Genomic DNA, 26693 nt, shown 5'->3' on the forward strand with positions numbered 1-26693 from the left:
AAGTGGAGGACACGTAACCCAGTTTCCTTCCTAACAAACCCCCCCAGCTTCAGTTCCCTTTCTTTACAGACTGTGGGAAGAGAATTTCAGCCCCCCCCCCCCCCAAAACACACTTTACAAACAATGGCAATTCTACAACGCACAGCCACTGCAAGGAAAGCATTGTACAAACTGAAATCCAGAGATGTATTATCGTGAGAGAGAGAATGAAAGAGTCCAGAACGTTTGCAGGCTTCAGTACAATATCACTATTTATTTTTATTACCATCGACTACTCTAAATAAATACAAAATACAAAATAGCAAAGTTTGTAAAACATAAAGAACTATGCACGTGATATCCCTGCCCCTATTGAGACTTGATAATAAAAAGCATTTCACAGGGCAGTATCCCTATCGAGGGGGCTTGGTGGGGGAAGAGAAAGACTTGCATTTTCGATTCTCAGTTTATTGTACCGTATTGTATTAAACTGTATTATATCACATATTGTACGCTAACATTACAGTTGTTTTACAAATAGGACAATCCACCGAAGACAGATTTTATTTTCAGAGTGCAGGGGACCCTGTTTGTTACTAGCTTAGTGGAGCCTGATCCCTGAATTTGGGTCAAAGAAAAGACTTCCGTTGCAAAGCAGTTCGAAGACGCCACTGAGCTTCTTGCCTGTAACACTGAGGGTGATCACATTAACAGCTGTGTGTGTGTGTGTGTGTGTGTGAGTGTGCGTGCGTGCATGCAAGCAGGGGTGGGAATAAGACTCCTATTGTGTAGAAGTGTCACCCATTCCAGGATCACTCGAAGTCTCAAACTGCTTTGCAACGGGAGGTCAGTTTGGAAAGAAAAAAAAACACGACAGGGATACTGCTTAGACCAGGGGTCCCCTACCCTGGTCCTGGAGAGCTATTGTGGTTGCTGGTTTTCGTTTCAACCAATCTCTCAGTTACTAATTGAACCAATTATTGTCTTAATTAGGTCAAGATCTGATGATGTAAAGACACCTAGAAAACCTGCTGGATAGGGGCTCTCCAGGACCAGGGTGGGCGACCCCTGGCTTAGAGGAACAAAAAAAAAAAAAAAAAAAAAAAAAAAAAAATCATGAAGATAAAACATCTGCCTCCCGGAGCCCCTCCCACACCTATTGTGACATCACCACTGGGCTGGGACCCGATTGGACAGCAGGAGCAGCCCTCAGCCTGCCTCCTTCCTTCCGTACTTGCTTCTTTGTCCCCGCGGCGGCCGGTTGGCTGGTTAGCTGGCTGCTCAGTAAGGAGGTCTGTGGTTGGTCGGTGTGCTGCAGTGAGGTCACTGCTGCTTGCTTCTGCCCCACAAGCGTCCCACGATGGAGCCCAGGGACAGGCCCTGCTGCTTCTGCTGGCTGAGTTCCGAAACTCTGCTCTGCTCCTCCTGTGCAGGGAAACGCACCCCAGTTACACACGGGACAGGGTCAACACATCACCCTCAGCTAGTAAAACAGTCAGGAGTCCCTATTTGAGCCTGTGTAGAGCTCTCACTCTCAGAGTGTCAACCACAAAGCATTTGAAACTTTTAAATCACAACAGGGTCTACCTCAGTAGATTACACATGTCAATATCAGCTTGTCATTGTTTTTTTTTTTTAATTTATAGATTTAAATGACTTATGTGTTTCTAAGTGTCGTGTATGTCTCCCTACGATCGTGTTGAGTGTGTTTCGTTCTCTTGCACTCTTCGTATGAGGGACACAGCAAGAGTGCAAGAGAATGGAACACACTCTCAACTTGATAAGAGGCAGCCACCAAACACTGAGAAACTTAACATCGTTTCAATGGCAAACGTTTCTCTCAATGCGCATGTGGTGTGCAGCTCAACAGGCAGGTATTCCCCCAGTTAACAAATTTAAATTAATAAAAATAAGGTTCCCCTGAACAGGGTTCTCAGTGTGTACTGTGTCAGTGTCTCTATGGGACTCCCTGTGCAGTGCTCTGTGTGTCAGTGTATAGTCTCTATGGGACTCCCTGTGCAGAGAGTCTCTCTCTCTCTCTCTCTCGCTCTCTCTCACCTGGGCAAGCTGGGCCTGTCTGCGTTTGAAAGCCTCGATAGGATCGTCTTCCAGGGCGTAGTTCTCCAGCACCGAGCGCACATCATCCACCCCACTGAGAGCGATCGCTGAGGCAGGAAGGGGGAGAGAGGGGGCAGGTTAGAAAGACAGACAGACGACAGGGAGAAAAGAAAGCCTGCCTGTCCGATACTCACTCTTGAGGAAGGCTGCCAGGTCGTACAGAGTCCTGTCCTCCGAGCTCCCGTCCCATTTCTGCAACGCAAGCCCGTTGAAGGGCTGCAGACTGAACGCCTCCTTCTTGCAGTCCACCACAACCACCTTGGAGGAGTCCCTGTTCAGACAGGACACATCCTGCATACAGAATAAAACACACAAAAAAAAAAATGAATTTGACTTCAGATTTAAAAAAAAAAAATGTAAAGGGGAAGGTAGAACTATAAGTTACATAGTTTAAAAATGTAAAAAAATAAATAAAAAAAAAACACACACAGAAATTACAAATGCACACGCTTACACACAATTACAAACGCGCACACACAATTAATTACAAACACCCTGATACTGCCCACTACCAGTAAGAGCTGTCTGTCTGTCTCTCTCTCTGCAGTCTTTGATAATGTCTGACAGTGTGTGGCAGATGGCCCAGGACGCTAAAAGCTTTGGAAGGGTCAGTATCACCCCCTCCCCATCCCATCCCGTCCTGTCCCGTTCGCAGAGGTGCATCAACAAGCGTGTGCAAGGGCGTGGGAACCAGCGACATCGTGACACTCCGAAACCCGAAATAAAATTACAGACATCTGCTCGCTCTTCATTAGAGGCATCAGATCATTTCAAACGCTCCCCAGGGAGAGAGAAGGGGACCACAGCTTTATTTACATTTAGATTTACATCACAACCCCCCCCCCCCCCACCAACTCTCGTGCCTGCATACGTGTGTGTGTGTGTGTGTGCGTGCGGGCGGGCATGTGTTGGGATGTGTGTGTGTGTGTGTGTGTGTGTGTGTCTCATCTTTCAAGTTTCAGAGACACTGCATGCCAATCCCTCTCGCATATCTGTATGTTCCTTTAGTCTGTGATCTGCCAGCTGCTTATTAGTCAGATTTTCTTCAATTAAGATTTGCACCTGTTGTATTTTTCTCATGCACAAAAATGTTGAAACTTTCGTTTTGTAAAATATGCCATTTTAAGCATGAATCATAAAGGAGTGAATTATCTTGCTGATAATTTAATAGGGCTATTAAATATTTAAAGGTTTAAGAAATTAAATGGAACCCAACATGGTCTGTAGGATCTACTTTAATGATCTAAAAATAACTGCTCTCAAATGAACAAATCTCAAGTAGTTATTTAAGACACACACCTGAGTTTGTTACCTGTGCACCCTTGTGGCTAATCAAGCTTGTAGTAAAACTCGGAATGGGCAAACTGCTGTGCAATAGGAGTCTTACTCCCATCCCTGTAACGCTTCATTAATGCATTTCATTAACACGTACACAGTAGTGCTTGAAACACTCGTCTACTGCTTGGATTAGTTAACGCCTGACGGATAATGAAGCAAAGCAAAGAAATAAATTAAAAAGGAAAAGCTGTCTAATGAAATCGCGTCAGGGAACAGCCTCCAGAGAGCTGCACAGCTGGTCTAAAATTACACAAACCCACAGAGCAGCCAGCCGTGACCCCCCCACTTCCACTCCCTTGCTTTGCAATTCACTTGGGGGGGAGGGGGGAAGATAGCAGAGCAGAGCAAGAACCACAGCGGAGACAGAAGGGAAAGCCTAGGGTACTGTCCCTTTCAGGGGGAGACACCCATAACACAGCCCCTCTCCCCCCCGTCCCGCTCGCATTGACACAGGAATCCTGCTGCTTACTCTGCGGCAGATGGAAGGTGAGGGAGGGAGTGAGAGATAGAAAGGCAGAAGGTAAATAGGGGACCAGAAGAACCACACTTACAGTATTGTAATGCTACGGTCAAAAAAGAAAAAGAAAGAAAGAGAAAGGGAGAGAGGGAGGGAGGAAAAGAAAGGCAGAAGGACAACAAGAGAGCATAATAAGACCATTGTATGAAAGAAAGGAGGGAAGAGAGGGAGGGGATATAGGAAACAGGTGCTTAGATTACAAGACAGGACCAACTCAAAAGTTGAAGCCTGGAATGGGTTAAAGTGCTACGCAATAGAAGTCTTATTTCCATCCCTGTTGTAACAAACTACACCTAGAAATATCAAAATAAACTTTATGAAGTTCAGAGATCAATGACGGTTAGAGATTTGATAGGACAGCACTTCAGTGTTGTCAGGGGGGCGTGTACCTTGATGTGGTGTCCATCCACGTAGCGTGTTGCGTCTCGGAACAGCCGGTACATGACGAAGCCGTGTGGGTCGATGCTGTCTATCAGGGGGAAGGCGGTCTGCAAGAAAAGAGAGATTTAAAAAAAAATTGCAAGCAGGCAAGCTGAGATGGCCTCCTGTCGTTTGTATAGAGAACATAGAGAAAGTTTTTACAAATTTTGAAAACAAAACTAAAAACAAGATATTTATTTACAACAGCATACAGCGGGTTTAAAAAAAAAAAAAAGTCGATTTTTATTTTTTGGTCATTTTAATACTCAAACCAGATAGGATATGATTGGAAAAAAAAACTTTAAAAAAAAAAAACAACAGGAGGGGCCAGTGAGTGTTAAAAGACAAGAAGCAGGTTTGATCTGAAAACATTTGTTCTGAGTCTTTTGAGAGTGTGTCTGCATCTCTGCGTGTGTGTCTCTGTGTCAGCGAGCAGACGTTAGCCTCTGGCTGTTATTGATGGCTTCAATGAATACCCCCTTAATTAAGAGACCCACTGCTGTGTGCCACTATGCTATAACTGGGGGGGTTTGTATAGACGTTGTAATGGGTGGCACACTCCCTACGGCTGGAGAGATCCATTGTCCGAGTGCACTGGGGAGGGTCCCTCAAGCCTGATAAACTCAGAGGCACCGGCCACGATTCAGACAGACCCTCTCTGAGTTTGCATGGGTCTTTGCAGCGTTTGTTTCAGAGTATCAGATTCGCTTTGTTTTGCAGGACAATCTGCACAGCTGGAAAAAAGCTCTTCAGAATTCTAAAAGAACACAACTGAGCAGATTACACTGAATTATTGATTGACGTTAAGAAAGACTTCCAGTAGAAAAGTATACTGTACTGTACAGTGCTTTGCGATACTTTTGTATAAAAAGCGCTCTATAAAAGGCAATAAATAAATAAAATCATTTTTGTAGTTTTTTATTACACAATATTAAATAAAATATCTAAATTATGTTCATATAGTTTCTAGCTTCCTGTTCTAATTGCATATCATTGTGTGATTTCTGAAGCAAGGCTGCAGAATAGTTGCACACACACACACGCGCGCGCACACGCACATGCACACACTTCCACTCAAAGGCACTCAAGTCTGAGCAAAGTTGAGCTAGAGCTGCTTTTGTTTACCGTTTAAAAAAAAAAAAAAAAAAATGTTTAGTGTTTAAGTGCTCCGTGTTTGTTTACGTCTGTCAGCACGCGGCAAAAACATCTGCATTGTGATGGAAATGAGAAGCACACTTCCACACACACTGACCCGATCTCTCAGGGACTCCATACCAGACACACACACACACCCCCAGCATCACGGCAAAGTCAACATGCGGCTCCAGCAGCAGTTCTGAGAGCAGAGGGGGGTGTTTGAAGGGTTCAAAAAAAAAAAAAAAAAAAATCTGTATTTTTCTTTCTGAACTCAGATATCCCCCCCACCACTGCCACACCTCTGTTTTTAAATCACCTTAGCTAAAAACAAAATTGAGCATCAATATTTTAATACAGCCATCAACTTACAAGTATAAACCTGTATGGTTTTGTTTTTGTTTTTTGTTTTTTTTTAATGTGTGTAGTAATGTTATTAAGAATGTCAATATACCACTAAATGGATTTATTGACACCAAATCCCTTCTGGTGGAAAACCAGTATGAACATTCACTGCTGCTTAAAATACACCCTACCCTTGTCAGAGTTTTCTTTTTGGGAACATGGAAGGAAATAAGACTCCCGTTGCACAGCGGTTTGATCCAGTCCTGGTTTTAATATAATTTTAATGAGACACACACACAGCTGAGCTTGACAGTGACTAATCAAGCTTGTATTAAAACCTGGAATGGGTGAAACTGCTGTGCAATAGGAGTCTTATTTCCATTTCTGAGAAAGGAGAAGACATTCCACTGCATTGGCTTGTTTGGTTATACTGATGAAAGCACTGGGCGACAGCTTTTAGTGCAAGTCAATAGCCAGTGGGCGCGCACACACACACACACACACACACACACACATACACACACCCTCCCTTCATCACTCACTCACCATGCCAGTCTCAGCTGTGAAGATGACGATCTCGTACAGAGGAGCCAGCTGCTGAAATAAATACTCGATGCCCGGCCTCTTCTTGAAACGCCAGCCTGTGACCAACTGCAGGGAAATAAGGTACAGGAATGGAAATAAGACTCCCATTGCATAGCAGTGTGATCCATTCCTGGTTTTACTAGGAGTTTAATAAGACACACCTGAGCTTGTTCCCTAGACACGCTGGGGCTGATCAAGCTCGTAGTAAAACCTGGAATGGGTGAAACTGCTGTGCAATAGGAGTCTTATTTCCATCTCTGATGTACAGCTATGGCCACATGTTTTGCATCCCCTAGAAATTTTAGGATTTAGACAATTAAAAAAAAAAAATATATATATATATATATATATTTTTTATTTTTTATTTAACATCATTGTAACAGGGCAAGGTGCCCCGTACATTGTTTTGTTTATTTATTTTTTTATTTATTTTTTTAAAGTAAGTGACGCTGCGCGTCTTTTTATTTTTAAATCACAAAAATAAAATAAATATTTAAACAAAAAACACTTGCTCACAGAGCAAAATAAAAGGGTAAACAAAAATAACTCTCGAACACAAAATAACACGGTCAGGCTGGGCAATAGCCTTCACTGATCCTTTGTCTTTTTTAAATACAGTTTCTCTCTCTCTGCTCGCTCTCTCCTCTCTCACACCCACCTCGAGTGCCGAGAGCTGCAGGCTTTTTATATCATGGCCGAGGGGTTTAACTAATTAGTAAATCATCCTATTACCCCTCGGCCACAATCTGCACGGGTTTATTAATCATGTTGTGGATGGGGCTACCCGTCCACGCTAAACAAAACAATCGACATAAAAATAAACAAACACAAAACAATCTGCACCGGGGCGGAGGGGGAGACCCCGATCTAAAAAATAAATAAACAAGACAATGCACAGGGCACCTCGCCCTGTTACAATCGTGTAATCAAAGAAGCTACAAAATGATCTTGCAAGTCTTTCTGAAGCCACAATAGTTGTAGAGTATTTCATGTCGGATTTAAAAATGTCACATTTTATCAATATTTGCCAGGTTTTCGTTAAGTATATGAGGGGGAAAACTCCAAAGCGGTGTGTAATTCAATATGTTAATGTAACATGATTTCAGCAGGTTTCATTTGACTTTATCAAGCAAAATTTGTTAATTCTACAGGGTGATGCAAAATTTTTGGCCATAGCTGTACCAAATATATATATAAAAAAAAAAAAAACCACAACATGGAAACAAAGGGGTGAAATTCTCCCAGACACTGTACCCTCAATCTCAGAGGAAATCAGAGCTGTGCAGGTGGATGGGTGGAGGGAGGGGGTGTCAGGTTACCTGTCTCCAGTGCACACCTGTCAGGACAGGACACACCTGGGCAGGTGAAGCACATCAAAGGGGAGGACAGGAGACAGGTGGTGCAGCCTGGAGGTCCCGCATACAGATGGCAGGCTAGACAGCATCGAAGGAGGGGTAGGGGAGGGGGTCCTATGTTAGGACTTCCACTAAAGAAGAACCACCTCTCTATATAAAATCGACCGCTTTCACACTTTTTAAAAAATGTGTGTTCTTTAATATTATCTCATTGTTATTATGAGGTCTCACTTTGATGTGTGTGTGAGAGTATGTGACTCTGTTTGTATATGCGATTGTGTGTGTGTGTGTGTCTCTCTCAGCTGGACTCACCGACCACTCTGGGTGCAGCAGCACGTCTGTGAGCTCCAGCACCAGGGTGTAGGGTGGCTGGTAGTACGGCTCCTTGAGCACATCTGGGAGGAGCTTGGGGCTCGTCGGCTCAATGATCATCTGCACCAAAAAAAGAAAGTAACTCCATTTCTGTCCCACCTCAGGAACGGCTCCCACTGCTTAACAGTTTGATCCATTCCTGGTTTTACTAGAACTTTAAGAAGACACAACCAAGCTTGTTGTTGTTGTTGTTATTATTTATTTATTTATTTATTTATTTATTTCTTTCTTAGCAGACGACCTTATTCAGGGCGACTTACAATTGTTACAAGATATCACATTATTTTTACATACAATTACCAATTTATACAGTTGGGTTTTTACTGGAGCAATCTAGGTAAAGTACCTTGCTGAAGGGTACAGCAGCAGTGTCCCCCACCTGGGATTGAACCCATGACCCTCCGGTCAAGAGTCCAGAGCCCTAACCACTACTCCACACTGCTGCCCTACCACAAGTTCAAAGTAAAACCTGGAATGGGTGAAACTGCCTTACAATGGGAGTCTTGTTTCATTCCCTGCAATATAATTTCTTAGACAGTAGCATGAACTGGCAGACCTCCACCACTGACTCTCCCAGTTCTCATGATTGTGAAGCGCTCCAAGAGGCTATTGTGCTACATGAAAGGCATGATTATATACACACACACAAACACACACACACACACAACTTGAATACATCTCTCTTTCCATCCAGCTAAAGAAACATCGCAGAGTCACTCACTTGTCTGTAGTCTTTAAAATACTGATACGTTCTCCGTAATTGCTGCAGCACTGGGGGGTCTGTGGGGAGAAAACACAAACACAAAAATTGGAAAAACAAGCTAATGACCTGGGCCAGCTCACAGCAGCTTCGTTCACGTTCAGAGCACAGCGTCTGTCCGCCACTAGGAGTCTTTACACAGGGATAAAATACCAGCACTGTCCAAATCACTCAAATAAGAGACTGGACACAAAAAACCATGCTTGCCCCCCCAACACTGCTCTGTAACTCTGTCAAAAAAGACTCCAGTACATAAACCTTTGTAACGAAGAACAAGTAGGCTTGATTTAGTATTCAGTCATCTTTGCTGTCTATTTATATTTATTGACGTCTGTATTTAAATGTCTCGCACAGCATTCAGCAACAGCATTTTGGATCAAAACGCGGTAAAACGTTTCGCTTAATATCATCATTAGGGAATATACTAATGTAACAAAACATCGCGGTATGATAGGTTTCACGTTACATGGGATGATCATGTCTGATGCACAAGAAGATCAAATGGTCACTGATAAAACAGGACATCACGTAAAGAAAATTTCGCGATTCATCGACATACGACGAATCGACACACCTCAAAATTCCCCCATCAAAACCACAAAGATCTCAGTTATCATAAAACAGTTTTTAATAAGTCACCCTGCCCCAAAAAAACCTGATATGAAATCTTACTGCCTAAACAACCAACACACAACCAGCCCTCCCTCCCTCCCTCCCATCAACCAGACCCTTCCAACAATGTTCAATCACTGTTTAATCTTCCCCAGAGATCAAGCCAGATTTTTTATGTATTTCTTTTGGAGAGGCACCAGGTTTTGCTGGGAGCGTGCGACTGTGACCGTGTCCCGCTAAACGTCGTCCCCCGGGGATTTGGGGAGCGCTACCATTTCCCCGTCTGTGGCTATTCTAATCCCCAAGATGCTATAAAATCGGCCCGTGAGTGTGCGAGCCCACGCCAGCCTGCTCCCTGCCCTCCACACATCGCTGTTTGTCATGCTAATACAGAAGAGAGGGAGGGACTGCCAGCCGATGGAAAGCGAGGAGCCAGTTCTGATTTAGCAGCCCCAGGGAGACAATTGATCATCCGATTACAAGCAGAGGGATTTGGGGTGTCTAGAAAGCCACGCTGATACAGCCAGCAAACCAACCTGCCGCCTTCACCCTGCAGATTAACAAAATGCCATTTCGATTTTTACAGAAAATGTTTCCATTTGCAGCAAAGGCTGTTTTGTTTTTATTCTTTGGGTATAAGGTTTAAAACATAAGACTCCCCTTGTGTAACAGTTTCATCCTCGTTCCTGGTTTTACTACAAGTTTAATAAGACGCATCTTATCGTGCAAAAAAAAAAAAAAAAAAAAAAATCCACACACCCTGTTCAAGTTGTATAAAGATGGCGGGCAAATTTAAATTAAAAAAAAAGAGCTCTGAACGCTGCTGTCGTTGAAAGATAACGAGAGAATCAAATTTATTTTGTTGCTTTTGCGTTTGTTTCCTGCAAGTCACTGGGCAGCACTTCTTGTGCGACTCATTAGTGAGGGGTTAACAAAACTCACCATATTAACTAAAATCGATTCAATTCATTATTAACCCTCTTACCACTACAGAGGAGCCCAAGCAGGAGATCAAGTTAAACATTCTCAATCGCAGCAGAGAAAGTAACAGAAAGAAAAGGGTGGGGTTGCATTGTCTTTGAAGAGACACACACACACCCAAAGAGAAAAGAAAGAAAGAAAGAAGCAGAGAATTGACTAATAATGACATTTGGTGCACGCAGCCAGCATATGCCTTCCTCAGTCAGAAAGAATAGCTCCTTTGTAACCTCCCCCCCACCCCTTCATTGTATCGACCGCCCTGCTTAAATAAACAGCATCTCAAAAGGCTGACAAACTGTCCGCTGGACTCCACACGGACCGGGGGCTCTGGAAACTGCAGGCAATGTGAGACAGAGAGAGGGAGAGAGACAGAGAGAGAGAGAGAGAGAGAGAGAGAGAGAGAGAGAGAGAGAGAAAAAGAGAAAGAGAGAGCAGAAGGTAAATAGGGGACCAGAAGGGAGGAAGGAACCACACTTACAGTATTGTAATGCTACGGTCAAAAAAGAAAGGGAGAGAGGGAGGGAGGAAAAGAAAGGCAGAAGGACAACAGGAGAGCATAATAAGACCATTGTATGAAAGAAAGAAAGAAAGAAAGACAGCACTTAATGTGAAATGGTTTAAACAATTATTTTAGCTTTTTACTAAACTTTTGGAGAAAGACAGGAAGGAGAGAGAGGGTGCTAAATCAAAGGGTTTTCAGTTTTTTTTTTTTTAACAACATTTTTGGAGAAAGACAGGAGAGAGATTTAAAAACGAGGTGTGCTTGGGTTAATTTTCTAATCGTTAAGTTTTGTTAAATTTTGAAAATCACCTGGAAAACCAACCTTAATTCACACCAAAAAAAAATAAAAATAAATCAGAAAAACCACTCATGCTTGCTGATATACTTGATGTGATATATTTGATACAGTCCTGTCTAACCCTCCACACGGACATCTTCTGCCACTGAATTAATTTCACGCAGCGTTCAGCACTGATAACAATGAAAAAAAAAAAACTAATTAAAAGCACAGCCGCTAAAAGCGTGGGAATGGAGCCCTGAGGTGCTTGCACCCTCATCCTCTCTCCCCTCCACCTGCTGGCAGCCCCCCTACAATCATTTACAAATACTGTTAGTCATTTAGCGAGTGTGATCTGCCCCCGGTCACTCATCTCTTCCCTTAGGGACCCGTGCTGCTAAACGCGGTTTAACTTTCCCATGCGATCTGCAGAAATCTGCCGGCTGCTTAGGGAGCATAGGGGTAAAGCATCCGCTCTGCTCTGCTGCTCCACAGTGACAGAGACTTGCATTGCTCTCCCCCTCCCGTGGGGATTGGTCGTTTTACCCCGGCCCCTAAGGTCCTCATTAGACTTCATTACAGTATTAAATGGTATTAGTGTACCAGTGTTGGGCAGGACAGCTCTATTCCTCTTCACAGAGGCCTCGGAGTCATGAGGTCAGAAGAGAGAGAGAGGAGGAGGAGGAGAAGGAGAAGGAGAAGAAGAAGAAAGAGAGAACGAGGGAGAGAGAAAGAGGGAGGGGGAGAGGAGGAGGAAAAGGAGAAAGAGAGGAGAAGGAGAAGAAAGAAAGAGGGGGGAGAGGAGGAAGAGGAGAAGAGAAGAAAGAGAGAGAAGAAAAAGATGGAAGAGTAGAAGGAGAAGAGGGGGAGGAGAAGGAAGAGTAGAAGGAGAAGAAGAAAGAGAGAGGAGGCAACTGTTATAAGGAATGCTCGTTTTAATAATAATAATAATAATAATAATAATAATAATAATAATAATAATATTGGGCGGGGTTAGGCTTGTACACTTAAAGCACATGTTTGGGGAGAGCTGCAATATGAACATATAGTCCAGCACGTCCAGATCAAAGGGATAAGGGGTAGATTAGGGGCCAGGTCAGCATGCTTTAAATTAAACCCACTGAATTGCACTTTTTGGGGTATTACTAATGAATTCGTAAACAAAACAATATTAGTCCAACGCTCCCTTCTGTAATTCACAATGAGGTAGTTTCCCTGATTTGATTCATTCTCGGTGGACAGTAGCTGTCCTTCAGAGTCTCTGTTTTTTAGTATTCCACTGTTTTCTGACACATCAGTCAAAGAGTGAAATAGAGAGCGTGCACTATAATGTAATAATAATATCATAAAAAACTAACTTACCTTGATCAAACTCATCTGGAATCTGCAGAGAGAGAGAGAGAGAGAGAGAGAGAGAGAGAGAGAGAGAGAGAGAGAGGGGTCAGTCTGGTGGTTAAGTGTGGGAGAGTGATTATAATTTTTTTCCTGTTCATTTTTGTTATATTTCCCCACAAGCTGTGTTCACTTGTTCCTCAGCAGCAGAGCACAATGCCACTCCAATTACAAGTCAGATTCATCTGCAAACAGATGAACAGTCCGAGGCATCTGCCTTTCAGCAAGTCCCACACACAGCTGGGGGTGTCAGGACTGAATAGGGATAGCCAGAAGGGACCGGGACGGGACCCCGAAACACACACACACGGTGCAGTCCTGCCTGAGCGTGGGAACCTTTCGCTAAGGAGATTTTCAGTTCTACTTGGCTGCCATAGATATATGCAATTCAGGCTAGATCTGCCAAGATGTGCTTTTATATCAGCAAGCGCCAGTACCAATTGACCACACCGGCTATTTTTTCAAATCTCACTTTCCATTTGGGACCGATTCCCAAATAATTATTCAGGCACGCTTGAACAGGAGCTACTCTATACAGTAATTACTGAAAGTGAAGCTTAAGCGTCTTGTTCTTTAATATGAAACTCTATGAACTGCAGGGCGGCTAGCGACTGCATAGTGTGTTCTGCCCGATACACAACACTACAGGGAGAGTCGCGTTCAACCTGGTCTCACTGCTCCCTCCAGTGGTCATAGTGGCACATGACATCACAATTCTGCTGCTCTTGGCTGTGCATGGTTTGTTTCACTAGATAAGACGACACCACACACACTGCAGTGTTTTTTTTTTGGTGTTTTTTAGTTGTGTAATTATATATTTACATTAAGATCATGCATCTTTAACAAACAGTTTACTTGATTCTATACGTTTTTTTTTCTGTATTAGTTCAATATTAATTCAATATTTTCTCGGCTCCAGTGTATTTTACATTTTTACACAATGTCCGTCACACACACACAGACCGAAGTGCATTTGTCAATATCCTAGGCCAACTTATTTATATATATATATATATATTTCAAATTAATTTATTTTAAAACAGTTTGGATAATCACTTTATTTTAGCTTGTACGTAGCCTTGCAACCCTAAAACTTTAGGAAAAGAACAATAAAATAAATAAATAAAATTGCAAAACTAGTCGTAAACGACCCCTTACTCACTCTTGTGGCGAAATACACACATTACATTAAACTGCAGACCTCAAACTTACATAGCCCAGCATCACGGCTCAAGTTTTGTGCTGTAGCAACTACACCCTCTTGTGGACAAAGAGGAATATGACATCATCTAATGAATGACACAGCGCGTACGTTTCTGCTCAGGTCAATCTGGAGGCAAGAAATAAAAAATAGAAAAAAATGTAGAAAAAGCTACGTTTTTAAGTTTCACCCTCATTTTGTTCCCTCAGATTTACTGATAATGTCCCGAGGCCTTCCTGTACCAAGATGGCGGTTGAGCTGTGACATCATGCCGGTTGGCAGCTGTGACCGCAGATTTCTACAGAATCTCTCCAGAATCTCTCCAGATGTTATATTTTGCTTTGACTGCCCAGTATAAGATCACTTGTTGCAGAGGAAATTCATTCAGTTTTAAGTGTTGTGCCAGCCAGTAGGTCTCTGGTCTCTTGACCGGAGGGTCGTGGGTTTGATCCCAGGTGGGGGACACTGCTGCTGTACCCTTGAGCAAGGTACTTTACCTAGATTGCTCCAGTAAAAACCCAACTGTATAAATGGGTAACTGTATGAAAAAAATAATGTGATATCTTGTAACAATTGTAAGTCGCCCTGGATAAGGGCGTCTGCTAAGAAATAAATAAATAAATATCTATTATATATATATATATATATATATATATATATATATATATATATATATATATATATATATATATATATATATATATATATATATATATATATATTCTGGAAAATTAAGAAACAACTACATTTACAGATTTTTACAATGTCGCCATGGTGTGCCAATACAATATTACCGGCAGGGTTAAGAATTACACAAGTACAGTGCACTCCACTCCACTGAACTGCATGCATGATCATTGCATAATGCTGTTAACTTTAGAACAGTGACGCACATTTCCTATAGAAATGCCCCTGCTGTAGATTCCTGTGAATTGCACATCCTGTGTGCCTCACAGTTTTATGCACTTACACAGAATACATCATCACTCTGTACATGTTACTGATAACTGCATGCGCTGGTTAATTGCTGAAAACTGTTATAGTCGGTACAAGGGCTCTGTAACTACCAGGAATCTGCTGCAATATGACTTCACGTGACGTGCTTCCGGGACTGTTTAAAGCTGGGTTTCAGTGCCTCTCAATACCCTCCGTGTATACTGAACACTCCACCAGCCTGACTGTTTAAGTTTACAGGTAGAAGAACAGGAACCTGAGCCCCCGTACTAAATATTATTTTCCCCCTCGTAGTATTCGGGGCAATTCTAAAGGGTTTCTTGCATTCATCTAGAGGATTTTTTTTTTTTTTTGGGGGGGGGGGGGGGGGGGGGTTGGCAACACTGCACCACGCACACACACCCCCACACACACACGCTACAGTTGCCTGACAATCCTTCTTCCCAGAATATCTATGGATCAATTTCCAAAGTGCACTCAATACACCCCCTGGTGGTAAAACAGGATGATAACATTAAAAACACATACTGCTGTCCCCTATTTTATATTATAAACATTAATATATTTATATATTATATAACTATATATTATAAAAACAGCTGCAAGTTCCAAAGAGGCACATCACAATACTGGATTTGTATACGAGCAAATACATACGAGGCAGCACTGTGTGTGTGTGTGTGTGTGTGTGTGTGTGTGTGTGTGTGTGTGTGTGTGTGTGCATATATATATAAGTTCACAATGAAATAGACAATTAGAAAGAAGCAAAAATAGAAGAATAAATCTCACATTATTTCTTAAGTAGCAGAATATACCAGGGATGGAAATAAGACTCCCGTTGCACAGCAGTGTGATCCAGTCCTGGTTTCACTAGGAGTTTAATAGTAAGACACACCTGAGCTTGTTGCCTCGACACACTGGGGCTGATCAAACTTGTATTAAAACCTTATTTCCATCCCTGTATATAAAATGCATTCTCGTATCAAAGACATCCCTCCTCTCCCTCTCCCTCTCCACCCCTGGACTCCGCTCCAGGAGTTTCACACCTCATACAGCTGGCAGTAAAGCGCCTCTTTGATCCTAAATGCGATTCCCACGAAAGCCCAGTTTTAAGGCCTTTACAGAACGATTATTAATGAGTCATTTAGCAGGAGCTTTTATACAAGGCGACAGTAGGAGACGGTTTTACGTCTCATCTGAAGGACGGGGGAACAAGGAGGTTAAGCGACTTGCACAAGGTTCCCACAGAGTCAGAGGCTGAGGTGGGATTTGAACCGGGGACCTCCTGGTCACAAGCCCTTTTCTTTAACCACTGGACCACATGTGTATTAGGAGAATCACATCCTGAGATTTGTGCAGTGGTAAACGCCGAAATGAAAGCCCCATCCTTGGGATAGACTCTAAAACGTAGCAGATCACTCTGAATCCCGAAATGAATAAACATTGACCGAGGTGTGTTCATAAGAGCCAGCAACTCCACAGCAAGTATTTTTAAAATAATATATAACCTCTAAGCTATGCAAACACATCGGGCTGATTTACCATTAACAGTGAAACGAGTGAAGAAGCAGCTGCTGGTGTTTGTGTGGATCGCTGTTCTCCTCCACAGAGTCTCAGAAAAGCAGCGATCATCACAAACCCAAGCAGCTCTGCGTGGTGAATCAGCTCAAGCTGCATACTGTGCTGTGCACACTTCACACCCCTCTGTGATCCTCGCTCCACGCAGGTGAACGCAGGGGAACACCTGAGGGTTTAGGATGCTGCAGCTTTACAACCCAGAGATTAAAGGCAAAAAGGACGGGGTCTTTGGGGCAGATTCGTGTGGGAAACCAAACAAAAGCTTTCGAAAGAAAGACGCAACTTCACACCTACCAGCAAAACGTGTGACTCTGGACTCCGAGTCACAGCAACATTTTGTTAAGGAAACCAGGCCCAGCCAACAAGCCCAAGGAAAGGTTTCCACAGAAGCACAGCGACTGCCTTCACACCCCCGTCGGGATCCACGTAGAAAAAAAGGGTAGAATGAAAAAGAATCGCCACGGTGCTGAAGTTAAAGCCAGGTGGGAGTTTAGACGACCAGTCGCAGTGAAAGAAGATGCAAGGCGTTTCTTTTATTAGCCCCTTCCCAAAAAATAAGTATTCCAGCACACGAGGAAAACAAAGCAAGGCGTTGAAGTAGGACTGACAGAGTCTGGAGTAATCCACTGCCACTTTTGATAGAATCCCAATGCAAGGTCTGGAAAGCGGTTTTGTAAAATCCCAGTGTGAAAAAAAAAACCCAAAACAAAATCCATTTCTAGGAGAAGAAACTGTACGGATGCCAAAAGTAAAAAGCAGGATGGCGGTCCTGCGCGGGATTGTACGATCCCGTAAGGGTGAAAGCGAGGCTCCGGAGTGGTTCTGTAAGATCCGGATGAGCGCCGGGCTCAGCAGGTCCAATCGGAGCATGGTAACAGATTCCCAGTGCGACCCGGTTCAGAAGATTCCAGCCCAAGTGTCTGTGGGGCGCGGGTCCGGTTCTCTCTGGGCGTTTGTAATCCATTGAAACCAGACCAGACCCTTTTACCTGTGCAAGCACCCCTGCCCCCTTTGATATACCTCCCATTCCTCCACCCATCACCTCTCACCCGTCTCCTGATCTCAGTTCTGATTCAGCCCTGAACTGGATCTCACCCTGGCTTGCATTTGGACCATCTCCGGTTCTGGTCACATTTCATAGCTGTCGCCTGCTTCAGGGCTGACTAAGGTATCAGTGGTGTATATATCTATATCTATATAGAGATCAATTTACATACATACCGCAGTATTGTTATTAAAGGGGTTGGGAGGTAGGCTGGGAGTAGCTGGCTAGCTAAACTCAACTATAGCCGTGATCACACAGAGGATGCAGAGACTTGTAACTGGACTGTCACAAGACAGCACAGCCCTTCTATATACAGCAGTGTGGCTGAATGCACAAGCCAATGGTGAAGCAGCACAGAGACATCCTGTAAATGCACGAGCCAATGGTGAAGCAGCACAGAGACATCCTGCAACCTCTCCCCTCCCGTCCAGGAATGAAAGGAGTTCAGTTTTTATGACAGCCACTAAAACTTCCCTTTGATCACGAGAGCTGCCTGTAGACCTCCCAAGTCTTCATACTTCAAGGACTGTGAGATTTAATATATACAGATAAGAGAGGTTTTGTAATATATATGAATGTCATTTGAGTTTTAAATCTATTAATATATTTCAATGTACAGCTGTGGCCAAAAGTTTTGCGTCATCTAGAATTTTAGGATTGAGATAATAAAAAAAATATAAAATAAATAAACTCTCTCTCTCTCTATAATCTATGTAGATATCTACCTATCTATCTATCTATCTATAAACATAACATAGATATTTTATTTCACATCAGGTAATCAAATAAAACTACAAAATGATATCGCAAAAGTCTACCGGAAGCCATCATAGTAGTATTTCATGTTAGATTTCGAAGCGTCCCGTTTTCCAATTTTTGTCAGGTTTTCGTTAAGTACATGGAAAAAAACTACAACAGCCAGTCAGAGATCCCTTTGATCCCCCACCCCACCCCTCCCTCCCTCCCTCCTCCTCCTCCTCCTCCTCCTCCTCCTCCTCCCTCTTTACCAGCGTGTGCCGTGCAGCTCCACACCTGAGACACACTCCACAGAGGGGAAGTGTGCCCTGTGATAAACGGTGACAGCAGCAGGAGATCACGCTGCAGACAAGCTGGCTGCACAGCAGTAAAACCGGCAGACACAAAATCAATCTCAAAAGGAGGACAGAATCGAAAACCCTGGGTATGAAAAACAATCGCTAAAAAGGAGACTCGGAGCGGTCCTGGGTTCCGGTGAGACTGCAGAAGGACTTGACACAGTTGCTCGGGGGGAACTGGAGGTTCAGAGGGCGTCCTCCGATCAGCTTCCTCTTCCACACCCAGGCACTCCAGAGCGGATGTCAGCGAGCTAGCGCCCCCTGCAGGACAAGCCTTGCAGGTGTCTGGCAAGTCTCTTGTCTTTTTACCTTCCAATCCAGTTCTGGGTCCTGGGTTCGTATTTCGTACTGCGCAGACACAGAGAGGCGCTGGCACATCAAAGCTGATTGAAGCACTCCCCCAGTAAAACTTTATGAGCAGGACGGGGGGGGGGGGGGGGGGGACTGATACCACAGGCACACTCCTGAAACCATGGGAGCATCTCTCACCTCAGCACTGGAGCCGAGAGGAGGAGGAGGAGGAGGAGAGAGAGGAGATTCATTCACATTATTTGTTATGGAGTCATTTAGCAGACGCTTTTATCCAAAACGACTTACAGAGACTAGGGGGTGAACTATGCATCAACTTCTGCTGCTGCTGTTGCAGAGTCACTTCCAATAGGACCTCAGTTTTACGTCTCATCCTCACCTCTGGCACACTTCTTCCTGAGACACCAGAAGGCATGAGAACTGATCACAGCTATTCCAACACTGCAGGACAATGAGATCACACAGGTACAGAACTGCAGCCAAGGGAGGCGTGGCTTTAGTTACCATTGAAGTGGTGAGAAGAGATCGCACCTCCTATCAATGTGTACACTGCATGGCAATCATAAGATCACACAGGTACAGAACTGCAGCCAAGGGAGGCGTGGCTTCAGGCTTTGATGTGACACAGTGCTGGGGTTCACACGGGACTCCCACGTACACTCCAGCTACACAGCATCTATTGAAGTCCTGAGAAGAGATCGCACCTTGTGTCAATGAATCCAATCCATTACCCTTAATTGTTAAAACGTTCATTTGTGCTGAATTTAGAAATGCTAAAAAGAAACTTCATAAATTCAATGAGAAACGTTTCCACTAGAAGTCTTTCTCAGTATCTTCAGTGTAAATTCAATGGCAAACGTTTCCACTAGAAGTCTTTCTCAGCGTCTTCAATAGAAATACTGAAAGAAACTTAATAAATTCAATGACAGACGTTTCCACTAGAAGTCTCTCAGTGTCTTCAGTGTAAATTCAATGGCAAACGTTTCCACTAGAAGTCTCTCTCAGCGTCTTCAATAGAAACTCTAAAAGAAACTTCATAAATTCAATGGCAAACGTTTCCACTAGAGGTCTTTCTCAGTGTCTTCAGTGTAAATTCAATGGCAAACGTTTCCATTAGAAGTCTTTCTCAGTGTCTTCAGTGTAAATTTAATGGCAAACGTTTCCACTAGAAGTCTTTCTCAGTGTCTTCAGTGTAAATTCAATGGCAAACGTTTCCACTAGAAGTCTTTCTCAGTGTCTTCAGTGTAAATTCAATGGCAAACGTTTCCACTAGAAGTCTTTCTCAGTGTCTTCAGTGTAAATTCAATGGCAAACGTTTCCACTAGAAGTCTCTCTCAGCGTCTTCAATAGAAACTCTAAAAGAAACTTCATAAATTTAATGGCAAACGTTTCTTTTTCAAGAGACCAATACCTTACCTTTCATCTAGAAGTCTTTTTCCATTTATTCAGCAAGTACGTTGAAAAAGACTTTTAGGTCAGAGCGTTTGTGGCGGAGTTTACTAAGATTCTTTTAGTATTTCTTCACATATTCTATTGTTTATCGGTCTACATTTCAAAATGGACTAACATGCATGTAAAGTAAAAACTTGCCTTCTGATTGGAACAAAAAAATAACCAAAGGTTACACGACTGGAAACGAAGACTGTTCTGGAAGTAGACAGCAGGGTAGCACATGTTGCATTTGACACTAAAATACACCACCCTACAATGCTGTATCATTACTGGCAGGGTAGATTCTCCAATCTTTCTGAAACGTTATTATTTTTAAGCATCATGCTCACACCTACAGCTAGGCTATTGTTGCAGAAGGCTACCTGGTTTGATTTCTTTTGCTGCTTTTCTGTTGGTTAAATCACAGAAAGGTCTAGCGCTCAACAATTAGTAAGGTGCATAGTCAAAAACACAGAAATAAAGGCTGACCGCACTCTCCCAGACAAAGCCCAGACATGTGTTTGATCGTTTCAAGCTTTAGAACACAAGACAATGAAGCTTCGACAGCTAAGTCTTCATGTTTGCTGTTGGTAAAAGTGACTCTGTAGCAGAAACACATCAAGTGCTGTTTTATCTTCGAGATTTTAAAAGGGATACAAACCTAGTGCGTTCTAGCCCGTCTAAAAAACCCAACACACATCAGTTCTGCTCCGCCACTCTGTACTGTATAGAGACCTCGAGGTACGGGCTTGTGCTGTCCTGGCACGCTTCACACCCCCTTGAGAAAGCGTTCAAGAAGCAGGTGAGTTTATACGACGCGCTGTCCTTTCGGTAGCTGATGCTTTCCCACAGAAATGAAAGGAGTTTTTATGACGGGCAGTCGGAGTGCTCTTTGATCCTGGTGTCTTTCCCGTGGGATCGAGTTCTCTTCCATCTCCTGCTCGTCTCACTTTGGGAAGGCACACTTCCCTTCTCTTCCCCAGCGCTGGGAAAACAGACACCTTCACTAGAGGTCTACAGGAAGAGGGGGAGCTGCACCCCAATCTGATTTTAGGGCCATGCCGTAAAGAGGTACACAAAGTTAGACACATGCAAAATGTAGTTAACAGGCCAGCTAAAGGGTATTTCAACTGCTGCTGAAGCTCCTGGGCAATCTTTAATAGACACTCAAGCCCTAATGAGAGACGAATACAGTCACTTCAGCTCACTTAACTTCCCCAAACTCTAATATCTATCTTCCACATTTAAAGGATATGTCTGCAATGTTATATTGAAGAAGAAAAAAAAGTAGCACACAGCCTTTCCACACTTCCAAGCGTTTCAAGTCCACAAATTGCTCGAATCCTTGATATCAACGCAAAACTACCTTGAAATAAAAACCCTTGACCACAGACACACTTCACAACGCCTTGAGGAATGGCTTTCCGACAGTTGCTAACAAACTGCTTTTTGCAGCCCGATTATCAACAGAAAGCCGTTACTATTTGATTCCTGAGAGCTGTCAGGAAGTGTGCCCTCAGTTACTATTGAAGTGGTGAGAAGAGATCGCACCTCAACGTGTCCCCTGCATGGCAATCATAAGATCACACAGGTACAGAACTGCAGCCAAGGGAAGCGTGGCTTCAGGCTTTGATGTGACACGGTGCTGGGGTTCACACGGGACTCCCACGCACACTCCAGCTACACAACATCAAGACTTGTTGCTATTGAAGCCCTGAGAAGAGATCGCACCTCGTGTCAATGTGTCTCGAACAGGCTCACAGTGTTATACAGCCACGCTCCAGACAGCAATAGAAACTCGTTAGGGTTAGCTTTTTTACCAGGATTGTTTTTTATATATGAATATTATCTGCTGGGGTTCACAATGCTCTCGTGCTGTGATGTCATCACCATTTTAAAAATTTACTAAAACAATAAATGAAAAGTACCTTATTTCCTTGTTCGTCTACTGAATGGCTGCCTAGAAAAAAAAAAAACAGAATATCATTAACAATGTGCAGAACTAGCGAGGCTAGTCTTCGCTATAAATGTTTGTTTTAGTATTTCTGGCAACACGATTCATATCGTCATGTGCAGGGACAGAAATGAGACTCCCGTTGCAAAGCAGTTTGATCCATTTCTGGTTTTGTTATGAGTTTGATCAGACACACCTGCGCTTATTTCCTATTATTATTATTATTATTATTATTATTATTATTATTATTATTATTATTATTATTTGGCTTTATCCAAGAGGACTTACAGGTGTTACAGGGCAGTACAGGGTTACAATGCAAGATTAATATTTGAATACAGTGTAGTTTACAGTAAATGCAAATAATACTACTTGAATACAATATAAGGATGCAACAAGTTATATCTACAGTGACATAGCAGTAGTGCCACAGTGCAAGGATAGTGCATCAGCTGAGGATCTGAGGTCAGGCAAGTCCTGGGGCTAATCAAGCTTGCAGGAGTAAAACCTGGAATGGGTGAAGCTGCTATGCAATAGGAGTCTTGTTTCCTGGATGCTTACCGAATATACAGACCATGCCAACAGCAGTGCCCACCCCCAGCACCCCTGCCAGTCTCAGCACCATCTTCTTGGCGTAGGCGGTGTTGTCGTTCCGTTTCTTTTCGTCACCCCCTTCCTGCTGTTGTTTCTGCTCCGAATCCCGGGGTTCCCCTGTCCCTTCCGAGTCAGGAGGGGGCTTCCCCTGAGAACAGGGACAAAGAAGATGGACTTTCAATTTGGGGTGGAAATCCGAGGGAACACGGAGCCCCTCTGTGGCTTGGAACTTGGTTTCAGGAGACTGCACGGCACACCAGGGGAGACTTGGGGTTTGATACAGAAAAGTTGCCTCAAACTAGGTCTCCTGGAACCAGGTTTCAAGCCACTGTTCCTGAAAAATAAAAACAGTGGCTTCATGTTCTCTCAGCTTAACAATTCGCTAATCTCACGATAAAATGAATTTAAGATTGAACCACAAGTTCTGTGCTGAAAAATGGTTAAATCACATCAGCAGTTCAGTTACATTTTGACTGCACTTGCTTCTATTTGAGAACGCAAGGGCAATCTTATTCAAACCCTGCAAGGATGGAAATAAGACTCCTATTGCACAGCATTTTCATCCATTCCAGGTTTTGCTATGAGCTTGATCAGCCACAGTGTGTTTCGGTAATCAGCTAGGTTGGGTCTTATTAAACTCATAGTAAAACCAGAAATGGAGCAAACTGCTATGCAACGAGAGTCTTATTTCCATCCCGTGTATCACAATATGCATCGTGCTACTTGCACTCGTCTCAATTGGCTACTTGAATGATGCATAATAAGACTGAATGGTAATTCACTGATGGAACATTTTGTTACATGACAAAGTACATATCCACAGCAAAGTCTGAAACACACAGTCTTCACTCAAGTGATCTACAATGCTGTGTTTCAGGGGCTTGTATCACGACTCAAAACGATGCATACTTCTATTGTGCTACAGGGTTGGCTGATTTAAATCAAGTCGATTTAAATCATGATTTAAATCATTTGATTTTTTTTTTTTTTTTAATCATTGATTTCAAATCATGTTTTCAATTCACTACCTATTTTATATAGTTTTTCAGGGAAAAAAAAGATACCAAAAGTATGTTTTAACAACCTTCTTATTAACACAAACATCATAAACATATATACATTATATATATATATATATATATATATATATATATATATATATATATATTAAAAAGTTCTTACATTTTATAAACTTTGTTGCAAACGTTATAGCTGTTGGTAGCTTTGTATTGCGATCAATTCATTTTTACAACATTGGCTAAATAAATAATGACAGGCGAGTCCACGCCTTAGAGCACGTTGACCTTGTCTTTATCGCCATGTTGGTACAGTCCTAACGCATTGCTGTAGATTGGATAGGCATAGTTGCATAACGAGAGACAATTTATTGTGAGGCACATTCATTTGTGTGCTATTGCTAATAATATGAATTAACTCCAACGTGGGTCTGTCTGTTCCCAAAATCAAACTAATGCTTTCCTTAGGTCGCAAAATTAATATGTGTAGTTCTATAAAATAATAATAATACAGGAAAAACACACGCTTTATAATATTAAAAAAATACAGCATTGTCGCTTTATTCAAAACCATAATCATGATCCACTACCGATATACGAACACTGTCTCGACTGACTGTAAAACGAAACCAGTACGTGACATTGTAAAAACTCTTTCGTTTTATACTTCAGCATTGAACCGCCTGTGTTTGCACCGGTACTACCTACTCGCTCCACACCGTCAGTATTATACTCGATCTATCTGAAGCTAGCTGATCGGACAGGAGAGTCAGTATATTTGTAGATTTTTGTCCACACTGACAGCTCGGTGTTAACTGACCTCACTTCCATGCTTTTGCAATAGCCGTTCTTGAAGGATAGACTGCGCTAATCCGCCGCTACTGGACTTCTCCGAGGAAAGAGCCCGAATCCAGGTCGGTGACCCGGCGCCCGGACCCGGACCCGAGCCGGTTCTGATCCGGAGGAAGCCCCGACTCGCTCGGACACACATGGGGAAGAGATACAGCGCCGACATCTTGACTGAGGGTCAGACCGGGCGCACTACAAAACGTGGAAAAGAACAAAGCGCGGCGATTGGTCCGCGACGGCAGTGGTGACGGCTAAAGGGAGCAATCAGAGACCAGGAATGGAAATGGGCGGGCCAAGAAGTCTTTGACCTCAAATTAATCAGCGAATCCATGGAAGGAAACGGGGAGGAGCCGTGGGGGGTATTATCTTGACCTTCCTGTGAAGCCCGAAGCGGCCATGCTGTTTGAAGGCAGATGCCCCAAAGGCGTGCTTTGTTTATTAGATTTTAAATTATAACTAATAATTACAGCTGTGTCTCTCCAGTACCGACTTACTGAGCATGTTTGTCAAACGCATTATGTATCGTCAAGTTTTTTTTGTTGCGTTTTACAAAAAAAAACCTTCAGGTGTGTTTTGAGTCGTGGTACCATATTTAAAGTGTATTATTATTGTCAATCAATCAATATTTATTTTATATAGCGCCTTTCATAGTGGACCACCATCACAAAGCGCTTTACAAGATAGTGAGGAACAATGCATAATACATTAAATACAGTGAAATACAGGGCATAGCACATGAAATACAAACAGTAAAAAAAAAAACAATGCAAATACATTAAATACAGGTACATTACAATGCAAAATTATTATATTTAAAAATATTATTATTATTACAAATGTAATGCAATTTTCTTTTTATTAACTTATGATAAAATGCATGTTTCTGAGCTGATCTAGTTTTAAGCATGAAGTCAGATGTACGTTTTTGTTTTATAAAACATATATGGTCATTTCTCTTAGATTTATCAAGCATATTGTACACATACCAGTATGGATAGAATGTGTGTTTAATTGTATCATTATTATATATTTGATGCATACTGCAGGCTAATTAATACATTGTGATTTATATATGGATAATATTCACATTGATTGACACGAGGTGCGATCTCTTCTCAGGACTTCAATAGCAACAAGTCTTGATGTTGTGTAGCTGGAGTGTGCGTGGGAGTCCCGTGTGAACCCCAGCACTGTGTCACATCAAAGCCTGAAGCCACGCTTCCCTTGGCTGCAGTTCTGTACCTGTGTGATCTTATGATTGCCATGCAGGGGACACGTTGAGGTGCGATCTCTTCTCACCACTTCAATAGTAACTGAGGGCACACTTCCTGACAGCTCTCAGGAATCAAATAGTAACGGCTTTCTGTTGATAATCGGGCTGCAAAAAGCAGTTTGTTAGCAGCTGTCGGAAAGCCATTCCTCAAGGCGTTGTGAAGTGTGTCTGTGGTCAAGGGTTTTTATTTCAAGGTAGTTTTGCGTTGATATCAAGGATTCGAGCAATTTGTGGACTTGAAACGCTTGGAAGTGTGGAAAGGCTGTGTGCTACTTTATTTTGTTTTCTTCTTCAAGATAACATTGCAGACATATACTTTAAATGTGGAAGATAGATATTAGAGTTTGGGGAAGTTAAGTGAGCTGAAGTGACTGTATTCGTCTCTCATTAGGGCTTGAGTGTCTATTAAAGATTGCCCAGGAGCTTCAGCAGCAGTTGAAATACCCTTTAGCTGGCCTGTTAACTACATTTTGCATGTGTCTAACTTTGTGTACCTCTTTACGGCATGGCCCTAAAATCAGATTGGGGTGCAGCTCCCCCTCTTCCTGTAGACCTCTAGCGAAGGTGTCTGTTTTCCCAGCGCTGGGGAAGAGAAGGGAAGTGTGCCTTCCCAAAGTGAGACGAGCAGGAGATGGAAGAGAACTCGATCCCACGGGAAAGACACCAGGATCAAAGAGCACTCCGACTGCCCGTCATAAAAACTCCTTT

The 26693-nt window shown here is 42.8% G+C and overlaps 1 protein-coding gene across 1 annotated transcript; it reads right to left on the bottom strand.

The window, feature by feature from the left end:
* Window positions 1-233: 233 nt before the first annotated feature.
* Window positions 234-24938, bottom strand: timm50 (translocase of inner mitochondrial membrane 50 homolog (S. cerevisiae)). Its single transcript, XM_033992892.3, has 11 exons — window positions 24684-24938; window positions 22815-22995; window positions 22228-22259; window positions 12658-12679; window positions 8885-8943; window positions 8104-8223; window positions 6398-6502; window positions 4342-4440; window positions 2232-2388; window positions 2038-2144; window positions 234-1404 (listed from the first exon to the last, which is right to left on the bottom strand). Exons 1-11 carry the CDS (start codon window positions 24876-24878, stop codon window positions 1303-1305), a joined length of 1179 nt encoding a protein of 392 aa, XP_033848783.1. The 5' UTR covers window positions 24879-24938; the 3' UTR covers window positions 234-1302.
* Window positions 24939-26693: the final 1755 nt, after the last annotated feature.

Source organism: Acipenser ruthenus, chromosome 30, assembly GCF_902713425.1.
Source record: "Acipenser ruthenus chromosome 30, fAciRut3.2 maternal haplotype, whole genome shotgun sequence".
Lineage (NCBI taxonomy): Eukaryota > Metazoa > Chordata > Actinopteri > Acipenseriformes > Acipenseridae > Acipenser > Acipenser ruthenus.

Bases quoted from the DNA above. Each gene is read 5' to 3' on its own strand.
- timm50 (XM_033992892.3), bottom strand. From the start codon at position 24,878: ATGTCGGCGCTGTATCTCTTCCCCATGTGTGTCCGAGCGAGTCGGGGC. The intron at 8,224-8,884 runs GTGAGTGACTCT...TTTTTGGTGCAG, and splicing joins ATTTTAAAGACTACAGACAA to ATGATCATTGAGCCGACGAG. The intron at 4,441-6,397 runs GTGAGTGAGTGA...CTTTTCTTGCAG, and splicing joins TCACAGCTGAGACTGGCATG to ACCGCCTTCCCCCTGATAGA.